The following is a 12,500-nucleotide window of genomic DNA, read 5'->3' as shown; positions in this document are numbered from 1 at the left end:
CATCAATTAAATAGGACGTCTCTGAGATAATAGTGTATGGAACACGAAGAAGGGAATTCAATGTCGTAATTAAAAACCTGTGAAATGCAACCACATTTCCCAACTCTGGGAGTTGATCAAACAATCTGAGTGGAATATTATGTAAGATATTTAAACACTCTGTTAGAACATGTTCTCATCTATGTTATCAAGCTGCAGGCACTCATTCTCTAAGCACTAAATCTTTTTTAATGCATTTACAACACATTAATGAATGCAGATATTTTCACGATTTCAGTCTAAAAGAGTTATTGGTTTTCAAGCCTTTTTTAATAATCGTTTATAAATAGTTTATACGCGAACTAGAAAAAGGCAGCGATATATTTCTGCCAAATGCTACCAGATTCCAGCCTTCAGTAGTTCTACTCTAGACTGCGTCCTGCCCAGGTGCAAACGGAGTTGTGTCTGCCCACTCTGTGATGCTTCGGCTCCGACTCTCTGTCAGCTTGTAATGCAGAGCATATGGACTGGCGTTCGCCATGCCGTATAACACACACACACACACACACACACACACACACACACTACTCTACACAGGGGCTCGGCCAAGAACGAGCTGGACCGAGTTGCCAGCTCCTCGCCAGTTGGTTTACAACACACTCTTTTCCCTACCGAGGAGGACGATAAAACAAAATCAAATCGAATACAAAAAAAAAAGAAAAGAAAAAAGAAACTGGGCTCCTTGGCAAGGTCGGGAAGACAGAGCCAATTTCTGCGTTTGCATAAAGAGAAGCCACACATGAGCGCTACGGGTGAAAGGCAAGGAGAAAGAAGGGACAGAGAGGAGAAGAGGGGGAGGAAAGGAGAGGAGGAGTGATGGAAGGAAAAGGAGAAGGGAAAGAGAGGAGGGAAAAGGAGAAGAGAAGAAAAGAGAAGAGACGTAAGGAGAGGAAAGGAAGGAGAGGAAAAGAGAAGAGAGGAGACGACAGGAGGGGAGAAGAAAAGAGAAGAAAGATGAGAGGAGGGAAGAGGAAAAGGGAAGAGAGGTGAGGAGAGGAAAGGAGATAAAAAGAAAGGAGAAGAGAGGAGATGAGAGGAACAGAGAGGGGAGATGAGGGGAGGGGAGAAGAGAGGAAACACTGTGACAAGCAATCAGATCTCATCAGCGCTCTCCAGCCCCGAGAATCTGATTCCAATCAGACAGAGAGACAGTGCAGGAGCCCAGGCAGATGGGGAGGGGGTCGCTGGGTGAACAGTTTAGAGACGGACTCCTCATCGCACGGAGCACAGATCACACACTGAGCTTCCAAGATGTTTCCTGAAGTTAATGGCCTCGTGTAAGATTAACATGGGCAGTTCAACTGGTATTCAGCCTTAAACAATAAAAGACAGCAATCTGTACTCAGTTTGACTGTTACGATCACAACACACTTGTACTTGAACTCTAGAAAAGGATCATGCCACAATGGAATCAGTCCAGAAGTTCCTTCACTAAAGGTGCAAAAATGACTTCAGTTTCCGTTACTTTCAGCTTGCTTCCTCATTTCACTAACCTTATCCTAGCACACCTGATAATCTCTCTGCTTCACACAAAGACAAACAAACACACACACACACACACACACACACACACACTTGTTTGACGGAATCTCTCTAAAGTTTTATATTTGCTGACTGGATAAGACAGACAGCAAATATTGCAAAACAAGAAGAAGAAGAAGGAGAAGAGGAAGAGGAAGAAGAGGAAGGAGGAGAAGAAAGAGAAGAAGAAAAAGAGGAAGAAGAAGAGGAAGGAGAAGAAAGAGAAGAAGAAAAAGAAGGAGAAGAGGAACGAGAAGGAGAAGAAAGAGAAGAAGAAAAAGAAGAAGAAAGGAAAAGAAGGAAAAAGAAAAAGAAGAGGAAGAAGAAAGACAAAGAGAGAGAGAGAGAGACAGAGACAGGGCTCCTGGTCGGGACAGGGTTAACTAACGTCTCCTCCCAAGGCCATGGTAGCTACCGCTAAAATTAACCTCCCCCACAGCTGTTTCCCATTAGCCCGTAGTGACACTGGGAGCCTGTACTTAAGCTGTTTTTGTGGGGGCTCCAGAGAAGCGGGAGCGAGAGCGAGAGCAGGAGCAGGAGCAGACCCGACCGCCCGCCCGCCCGCCCGCCCGCCCGCCTCGTCTCGCTCCGCTCCGCTCCACTCAGATAATACTACTGTCCCCCCGCCAGAGACACACAGCTCCAGCCAGAGCCCGAGTTTGAGCTGGCTCAGACCCCGACTGTGCCGCTGCTGTCTCCAAACCGAGAGGGAGGAGAGGAGAGGAGAGGAGAGGAGGGGAGAGGAGAGGAGAGGAGGGGAGAGGAGGGGAGAGGAGAGAGAGTGAGGGGTGGGGTGGGGTGGGGTGGGGCCAGGGCGGGGAGGCAACCTGGAGAAGAGTTACTGAGTTCACCGTGCCCTCCAAACCAATGAGAGAAATCAGCCAGAGTGACACAGAGGAAGAGAAAAGTGACAGAGAAAGAAAGAGAGAGAGAGAGAAAGAAAGAGAGGGAGAAAAAAAGTGACCGAGAAAGAAAGTGACATAGAAAGACAGAGAGAAAGAGAGAGAGAAAAAGGAGGAGGGGGATGTGTAGATCTTCTTCAGTTAAGCCTAAAACAGCATAAGGATGTGGTATCACTTGACGGACACTAAAGATCTTTTGCATGTATGAATAAAACACATTACGAGAGCAGAATGCCGACTCCCATTCAACTCTCCTAAGACACTTTTCCCATCATCTGAAAGCCTGACTAGCACACAGCTGAAAGCCATACACCACCAGTCCTCTGTGACTGCATATCACATTCCATTATTTCCTCCCACACCACTTTTCAATGAAAATTTGATCTCGCCTTAAACATTTTTTTTTTTTTTTAAAGCGCTAGCACTCTAGACCAGAATCCTCCCCATTATCTGAAATCGAACGACGCTTTCCTATTTGCACTTACAAAAGATTCTTCTTTTCGGCCGGCTGACTAACAGCCTAATTGAGCTCTTATCTGTGCTGTAATCACAAGACTGGTGAGCGTGGGACAGAGACTGATGAGTGATTAAGTGCAACCAGTAAAATGGCCTGCCCCTGCCCTGACAGACCATCACTGACACCGACACAGACAGGGTCCGATTTCCTCCAACAGCACCATACACCTTTAAACATTTAGATGCACCCCCCACCCCCCACCCCTCCGAACCAACCGGATCAAGCTTACATGGTTGGTACACCTAAAGGCTTACATACATCTTCCAAACACTGCACTGGTTTTTCTTAGTTAGTTATTTAGAGGGAGGGAGGGAGAGAGAGAGAGGGAGGAAGAGAGAGAGAGAGAGAGAGAGAGAGAGAGAGGGAGGAAGAGAGAGCATGTTTACGTGTGTTGAATGTGTGTGTGATCTGTTTGCGTAAAAAGGTTAAAAATCAGTTTAATTAAGAGCAGAGGTTGGCGCACTCGAGCGAGCGGGCTACCCTCATCTGACACCAGCAGCCTATGGGGACTTGGACCTGACAGACTGCGGGACTGTGAAAGCATGGCAAGGGGGAAAAAGGGCAGCGGGCCAGGGAGAGTCAGGGGATACCATTAAAATGAGCTCTCTCATTTTCTTTATTATCATCTTTTAGCAACAACAAAAAAAAGCTTTTTTTTTTTTCATCAAAGCATTTGGGATTTAATGAGGAAGGTTTGGTCCAACTTGCAATCTCCATCCTTCCCTGTAATGCCACTTTGTTTTCAGGAGTGAATTCAAAAGGACATTTGGACGCGAAGGACGCTAACCCAAAACACAGAGTAGTCATACAAGAGTGACATTTGAGAACAATGCAAAATACTACAGCACTCTGATGTTCTCCACACCGCATCTGCAGCTATTGTAATTTTTTTGGCAGTCATCCCCTAAACACCGAGTGCAAGAGAAAAAAAGGGTATATAGAGAGAGAAATAGAGAGAGAGAAAGAGAGAGAGAGACAGAGAGAGATAGAGAGAGAGAGAGAGATAGAGAATGCGTTGGGCTTGGTTCTCCAAAATGTATCAGACGCTGACAGACTAAGGAACAGAGACAAGGCGAAAGCTACGGTGAATAAGAGTTTAGAGAGAACCAGTAAGAGCCAAGCTTGATGCCACGCCATCCCAGGTAGAGAGAGCTTTGTGTGGGGCAGCACCACATGGCTGTGTGGGCGGGAGATCCGGGGGAGTTATTTTTGAAGAGGACGGTGTGGCTGCTCATTAAAGCTGCTGGTACTGATCCGGTGGAGTTCTGTGTGTGTGTGTGTGTGTGTGTGTGTGTGTGTGTGTGTGGGTGGGTGTGTGTTTGTGTGTGCATGAGTATGAGTATGTTTGTGTGTGTGTGTGTGTATGTGTGTGTGAATATTTGTTTGTGTCAGTGTGCATGCGTGTGTGTGTGTGTGTGTGTGTGTGAGAGAGAGAGAGAGAGAGAGTGTGAATGTGTGTGGGTGCGTGCGTGAGTGTGTGTGTGCATGTGTGTGAATGTTTGTGCATTTGTTTGTGTGTGTGTGTGCGTGTGTGTGTGCATGTGTGTAAGAGAGAGAGAGAGAGAGAGAGAGAGGGAGAGAGAGAAGGGAGGGGAGGTTTGGGTATACAATTACCATTAAGCCCTGGCCTGTGCGATCCGCTCAGCGCCTCATCTGTAAAGTGCTCTGCGCGGCTGACATCTCGCCGTCACGCCTTTTTAAATAATTAACGGCCAAAGATTAGTCCGTCAGCCCTGGGCCGAGAGGTCCATCGATTTTCACACAGATGCATTTTTAATGAGCGCATCTCAGGGAGGCAGTGTCCGTGAAGAACACCTCCGACTTCCCCACGCTGCGCAGAGCAGAGCTCAGCAGCCAAACAAGCCCGTGTTAAGGCCCGCTGGAGTGTTCGCGTTTTATAAATATATATATAAATATGCGTGAAAAAAAAAACTAAAAAACATCACCAACAGTGAAAACAACTGCCTGGAACAAACACAACGTACTGCAACAACAACACATTTCACTGAGCTGCAGAAGATACTGGTGGCAGTTTAAAGAGGAAGTCTCTGTGTGGCTCTCTGCAGGAGAAGTGCAGGATTTCTTTCCATGCTTGGTTGGTGGCGATTCTTAAAAACATGGGGGTAAAATCGCTTTATAGTATCTGGTTGGGATTCAGCCTGACTCATGGAGAAGGCATCTAAACAAGCCTCTAGTCTCACAATCAAAGGCTTATAAATAACAGTTGACAGACATTTTTTGGAGGGAAAAAGTGCGGGTGGTATTTTTTTTTGTGGTGAAAATCTGTGAGACAACACCGAACTCTACTCCCGCGCAAGGGCAGATGGCTCACATATCCTAAATGGATGGGTATGGGTGGACAAGAAATACGGGATCTGAGAAGTGACACATTTCATCCAGGACAGGGTGTGATTTCTTTTTTTCAGAGACTCTTTGATGTCTTTCCAGCCAGCTTTTTCCTTGAGATGCGTGAAATAATAACGTATCATTACGCAAGCCGGAGGGTGCCACCACAACACTGCAGGAATGCTGAAGTGCATTGCAGGCCTTTAGGGGCTGCGATACATCTGCAGTCTGCTTATGCTTATGAAATAAAATAAGAAAAAGAAAATGACCGAGACAAATAAACATAGACAGACGGCTCGTATACGCCATCTCGCATACGCGTGAGGAGACCCTGGTGGGGAGCAGCACGGGGACAGCCAGCGCTGGCTGCACAGGCCGAGCCGAGGGCCAGTGTGGACGTACTCGCTGTTGGCCAGAGCTGCTAGACTGACCAGGACAGAAGTGGACTGAGGACAAACAGTAAGGTACATGAGGAGGAGGAGGAGGAGGAGGAGGGGGGGGGTGGGGGTGGAGAGAGAGAGAGGAGACAAACAGAAAAAAAAGATAGACATGAAGAGAGAAGAAAAGAGAGAGAGAGCGAGAGAGAGAGGGATAGGGAGAGCAAAAGAGAGTGAGCGAGGGGGACAGACAGACACAGACACACACACACGCGTGCACACACACAGAGCCGGGGACAGATGATGTATGTGGTATTACCTTCCCCGTCTCCCGCTCGAAGTCCACATACTCTCTGGTGGGCGCCTGCCGCTGCTCCCCGTGCAGGTTGGCGGGGAAGAACTGCAGGGAGAGGTTGGTGCCCGTCGCCACGAAAGCCTTTTAGAGGGGAAATCAATACAAACAGGATCAGAAAGCAGAGCCCGGCCATAAATTATGCAGCCCCGTCATTTCTTCTTCACATCAGAGCAGAGGAGAAGAGAGGAGAGGAGAGGAGAGCTGTGCCTGAGGCCTGGGGCACAGCTAACAGCAGAAGAAGAGAGAGAGAGAAAGAGAGAGTGAGAGAGAGAGAGAGAGAGAGAGGGAGGGAAAAGAGAGAAGAAGAAAAAAAAAAACAAGTCATCATTTTCTCAATTTGAAGTATTGAGTTACGCACATCTGATTTTATTTTACCAACACTCATTGCTGGCAGACTGGGCTTCTAAGCACAGGCTTTGAGAGTGAGAGAGAGAGAGAGAGGGAGAAAAGGGAAGGAATGAAAAACAGAAAGAAAGAGGGAATAAGTCCATGACAGACAGACAGATAACAGTATGAGAGATGGGAGGAAAATCAATACTGTGTTTTTCAGGAATCTGTCTGAATATCCTTTGATTGCACCCCCATCTAAATGACTTACTTAGAAAATGCCTCACATATTAAATCAAAGCGGTTACAAGTAGCCCAAATCAAGACCGAACCATACGAAACCAGCAGAGGTATGCACACACACGCACACACACAACCAGCAGATATCTAGGGGCCATTTTAACTCATATATGCATCTTAATTCCCAGATGCTGCTTTTTGTGTGGTTTCAAACACTGAGGTCTGACATAGAAACTCCTGAACCACATGTTTTTTCCGTTTATAAACTGACTCTTTGACCTGGGTCTTTATAACAAACACATTGTTCATGAAGAAAGTAAAGTGGTTTCTAATTATTTTGAGTGTAGGTAGACATTAAAAGGTTAGCTCAACCTTAATTCTAACTTGACCTTCCATACAAAATAAAAAGATTATGTCAACTTTGAAATGTAAATTATAGGCCGACACAGTCTGTGTTAGAGTGGCAGAATTATTTTCACGCAAAATAAACTAATCTTGACACAGAATGAAGGTATTCACTCAGTTTGTACAATTACTGTAATATTAAAAACGGATAGTGAAGTCATCCGGGATGAAATCCCACCTACAATTATTTTAACAATTAAAATAATTCAAGCAGATTATGTGCATCAAAAAGTTACATTTAGTCTCCCAAATCCCCGAGATATATCCCGACTATAATACACGAAATCCAGACACTTCTTAGGAATGCAATGGACGTTTACAGCAACAATAAGCAGGGATATTATTGGTGCTTGTTTGTATTCCGCGCTTGCGGGTAAATAGAGTCCCTCTGGAAGAGGGGAATGGCGTCAAACGGGTCACATGCCGACTCGAGGTATTTATACGAGACGCTAAATTAGACACATCCGACTTCATTACGGCAGCCTGTGAAAAGCCTTCTTTACGATGATTAAAAGAAAGACACACACAGAGACAGATTCAAATAGCCCGAAGCGCTGACTGCATTTCATGTTTGAACCTCATTATTCAAAGACTCAAAGGGTCCCATGACAAACTGTAAGAATAAACACGTCAAATATAGCTTACTCCAGTGTGATGAAATAGTCTATATAAACTGATAAGTTACTTTATGCGCTAATACATTCGATTGGCTTGTCATTTCGGTTTCGAAGGCCTACTCTTTTTTTTAGCTCTAGAAAATGAGGAAGTCTAGTGTGCGGGTTTTGGGAGAAGACTTGCGTAACATGTCTGGTTCTGGACAACAAAATGTTTTTATTTATTTCTATAAGTTCCAGATAAAGCCTCTCAGGTGACTGGCAGGTCGCCTGCCACTGTTTCGCGCACTGTGATCAGACAAGGGGCTGTTGAAGCAACTGGGCGCTGGTGCGCAAAATTACGCACAATTATACGGACCTATGGCGAAGGTCAAATCTTCATGATTATCCTCATAATTTCTTAACCCTGTCGAGGCTCCAGGTACTTACCACTTCTGAGCGTCCGTCTCTGCAGGCGTTTTGAAACCTGGCTTGCCTCTCCTCGTGTGGTCTGTCTCGGAAACCGGTGTATTTGATCTGAATGGAACCACGAGAAAGCCGACATAAATCATTATGTACATCCAAAGCATCCAAATTAAACAGACTTATTATAACTGGAATACTTCTCCAAAAAACAGCTTCTGTTGTTGCAGAAGTGTCTGTAGGCTACACTTTGAATGAAGCCAATTGTTTACGTAGTCTACTAATGCATAAATAACACTCTTATGACATGTGCAACTGGGTGCGATGGATACCTCTTTTGTTGCTGTAAAATGGTGGTTCTCTAATGGTATTTTCCATCTTTTATAAACGGAATTAACAGGAAAACCCTTTATACGTCCTCTTGTATTCACTCTTACTGAAATGCTTTAAGCCAAATAGGACCGTTCACATGCAACTAGGAAGTATCGCAACTTTTGAATGTTGGTAACTTACATGTCTTCGCTAGTCATGTTTCATTCTCCGATTCAGGAATAAAATGCTAAGCTCTATGGCGGAGAAACTTGACTTCACTTACAGAAACTAAGTAAGTGAGACAATATTCAATTTCAATACTCCGCACAGACAAGAACTGGTGCTTCATTTCCGCCACTTAATGAAAAGAATGAAATTAACAAACTTGCCTCGCACTCCCGGCTGAGTTTCCTGAAGAACTCCTCGTTCTCAAATTTACTCCGCTGGTCCGGGACAACCCGAGGCATCTTGAATGTTGTTGTGTGATCAATTTTCGGTTGATTTGTTTGTCTGCGAGCGAGAGAAATGCGTTGTCGAGAAACTCCCCCGAATCCCGCTCTTATTTCCTTCCGTCTTCTCTGTCTGATGGAGTGAGTAAGACTATGGCAATGTGCTCCTGAGATATTTACGTTATAGTGGGGCAGAGTCGTACTCTTTCCCCCTTTTCTTAAGATTACCTCAACCTCTGTGAACTCGCCCTAAGCTGCCGCAGTGGACTTGATATTTATTTTGGCTATAATTATTATTACCGGATTATTGTCCTCCCTCCGTCTCCGTCTACTGACAACAGACGCTCTCAGACTCGACTTTATCCGCGCTGTGTATGGCTGTGTTACTTCCTGGCTCCTCTGAGTCCGACTTCTGACTGACTGTACACCCAAACTACTCCCCCCGTGCCCCCACCCACACCCCCATTCACAATTCTCTCCACTACCGGGCCGTGCTACGCATGCGTTCGGTCCACTCAAACCCCGCGGGGGAAAAGAGCGTCCACAGGATAATGGTACCCAACACTTTTCATCAATTTCAGACATGGACCGAATTAGGCCCAAGACGCCCCTTTTATGCCAAACCATAATAGTTTTTTAAATATTCAAACTCGAATGTGCGACTGCAGTTCTGCTTTTAGTGGTCATGATGATTTTAGAAATAAGAAGTAAGCCAGTTAAACACATTTTAATATCCTAATCCATATCCAGCTATAAGGTAGACCCATGTCCAATTTAAAAACAATGCCGAAGTATGATTTTGTTTGGTATTGTTTTCTATACTGTTTGCAATGCGAAGGCAGATATGTCTGACTGTCTCTTTTACACTGCTGTAGTAGGAGATGTTTACAGCCTGTTCTTTGGTACTTTTTTTTCATCTTTTTTCACAGCCTGCTCCATTCCTCTGTGTCCATATCTGCCAAGGACAAGTGCTCAAGTGTCATTCTGCCTTAACCGTTCAACACGAAAATTTCAGAGCAAAACAACTCCCTTTAGCTGACTCTATCTCTGACTAATCCAGACAAACGTCCACACACACACACACACACACACACGCACATACATGCACACATACGCACACGCACACGTGCACACACACACACACACACACACGCACACACACACACACACACACACACACACACACACACACACACACACACACACACACACACACACACACACACACACTCACACTTGTTGACTTATTCCCTGAAGATCGAAGACTAATTAATCGTAACATGGAGTACCAGGGTCAGTGGGCTCCACACAGAGGTTCCTCCTCCATCCCACAATAAAGACAGAAGGAAGAGGACTATGAATGTTGTGACAGGCGTCATTTCAAAACTGTGACTTTCCTCGGGACACAGCACAGTGTGTGTGTGTGTGTGCACGTGTGTGTGTGTGTGTGTGTGTGTGCACGTGTATTTGTGTGCATAGGGGGCCAGAGAATGGGGAAGCTGCCGTTAGAGGAACACAAAGCATGCATTAGGAGGACCCAGCTAGTCCCTCACTAATGGCAATAGTACCACAAAGGTCTTCTGTCATAGTGTTGGATTTATAGATTAGAACAAAAATCTCTCATTTATTACTATCGTTATTATTATTATTACTACTATTATTATTATTATTATTATTATTATTGTTATTATCAAAAACAGCAACAACAAAGCTATCCCAAATAAATCTCTCAGATGTTCATTACTGATGGTAATTCAATCATACACAGACATACACACAGATATACTGTAAACACACATCATGTGTTAGATTATGAAAAGCTTTATTACATTGTACATAGTGAAACAGCTTCTGCTTCACCGTGACAACACACTGAGTTATAATGAGGGGTTTAGACAGGCTCGCCATATGTTGAAGTTTAATTTGTTATTAAATGGAATTCAAGGCCGATTGTAGCCTGGCTATCACCAGACCAAGTTCAATCTTTTAAGATAGAACATTGCACACTCTGTGTGCATTTGGATAGTCCTTCAACCAATCAGACCAGAATGCGCCAGGTGGATCAGCCAGTTTGTGATTGGTCCTTGCAGATTTGTAATGGAAGCAGGATAGAAAAATGTGGAGGTTTCCAGCCTGAGCTGCAGGGTGAAATCAAATTACCGGCAGATAGGGCTAGGTTTACCCAGTCTAGGCCGAATGTACAACAGTATCATAATATGTTACATTTTCAAGTTTTAAAAAAATATATTTCGGTTATTTTGCCATTACTCAGTTGGTCCCAAAAAGACATTAGGGTCCAAACCTACCCCCCTTGTCAGGGGTGCTGCTTCAATGCCAGGGTCTATGAAACACGATTATGTTCCAACATGACCAACAAAAAAACAAACCAAAATGTTCTCTGGTATTTCACATATAGGGACCTGTGTTTCCATCATTTATATCACATTTACTGTAAATAATTAAATGTGACGTGCTTCTACATACACCTCTGCATGCGTACAGTATAATTTTCCATTCGCGTGCATCATGTTATCAGTGTCACCAACACATCACCAGACGACTTAGTCTTAGAACATTCCGGCTGGCAGGCCCATAAAGCATACACGTAGATTGTTTCTATCTAAAGACCTTGCTAATCTGTACAATAAACTCTCAGACGCCTCAACAGTGAACAACTCATGTCAATTGTGAAGCAGATGATAGGAAATTAAGAAAACAAGTTACGCTTTACAAGTTATGTATGTTGATTAATCTGTTTTCTGTGCATGCTGCTGTGTAGATAGAGTAGGCCTCCTGAATCTTTTAAAGTGCATTCATACACAGTGCTTTTTAAAAAACCTTTCTTTTTTTCTCTTTTGCTTTCAGGTCTACAGTATAAGAATGTTAAAAGCTGTAGCCTCAGGCTAAACGGGGTATGTGTGTCCACAAAATGCTCTTTAATTAATGAAATATTCTGTGGTTACCGTTGGAGAACCATTTTCTGCATGTGAATTTGTGGGTGAGGTGTCTCTTCCTATCTCCTTCAAAGGCAGATAACCCCGAAAGTTCTAACTAACAAACTTTGGCTGATGCAGTATTCTATATTTCATGTTTAGTCTCTCTATGCATAATTTCTATGCTGGCTGAAAACACATTAGACAGATTTTGTACTCACGTATTGTATTGAATATTTAATAATGCCGAGTAAGCAGGCTTATAACAGGACCTGCTGACACAAAACATTTGGCAAAAGGGACAAACGAGTTGTTATTTGGCTGTGAAATTATGTTCAGGTGCTGAACTGAACTGAAATCACTTCAGGAGGGATTCAAAGGATTTCCTTGTGACAGCATTTCACTCAGAATTGTCAAGCATCTGAGAAGGTCTGAATGCAGACAAACAACACTCATCTAATGAAGAAGTAGGCCACAGCACATAAACATGTTGAAATATAGGGGCAGCCGTGGCCTACTGGTTAGGGCTTTGGGCTTGTAGCCTGAGGGTTGCTGGTTTGATCCCCGACCAGTCCACGGCTGAAGTGCCCTTGAGCAAGGCACCTAACCCCTCACTGCTCTTAGAGCTCCGCTGGTTGGGCAGGCAGCTCACTGCTCTGGGTTGTGTGATTCACCTCACTGTGTGTTCACTGTGTGCTGTGTGTTCACTAATTCGGTTAAATTGGGTTAAATGCAGAGAACTGAATTTCTCTCACGGGATC

General features: G+C 44.4%; 1 protein-coding gene across 4 annotated transcripts in view; it reads right to left on the bottom strand.

Annotated features, from left to right (window-relative positions):
* Positions 1 to 9,170, bottom strand: part of cbfb (core-binding factor subunit beta) — a 37,737-nt gene extending 28,567 nt beyond the window's left edge. For all 4 annotated transcript variants that reach the window (XM_062547357.1, XM_062547358.1, XM_062547359.1 and 1 more), the window contains exons 1-3: positions 8,747 to 9,170; positions 8,073 to 8,159; positions 6,022 to 6,138 (exon numbers count right to left, since the gene is read on the bottom strand). In XM_062547357.1, the coding sequence (XP_062403341.1) occupies positions 6,022 to 6,138; positions 8,073 to 8,159; positions 8,747 to 8,824 (282 nt within the window). In that variant the 5' untranslated portion in view covers positions 8,825 to 9,170. The remainder of the gene's footprint in view (positions 1 to 6,021; positions 6,139 to 8,072; positions 8,160 to 8,746) is intronic.
* Between the last annotated feature and the right edge of the window lie 3,330 nt (positions 9,171 to 12,500).

This window comes from Sardina pilchardus, chromosome 10 (genome assembly GCF_963854185.1).
Source record: "Sardina pilchardus chromosome 10, fSarPil1.1, whole genome shotgun sequence".
Classification (NCBI taxonomy): Eukaryota; Metazoa; Chordata; class Actinopteri; order Clupeiformes; family Clupeidae; genus Sardina; species Sardina pilchardus.
Note: the sequence above shows the minus strand (reverse complement) of the source record. Positions and strands in the feature narration are given on the sequence as shown.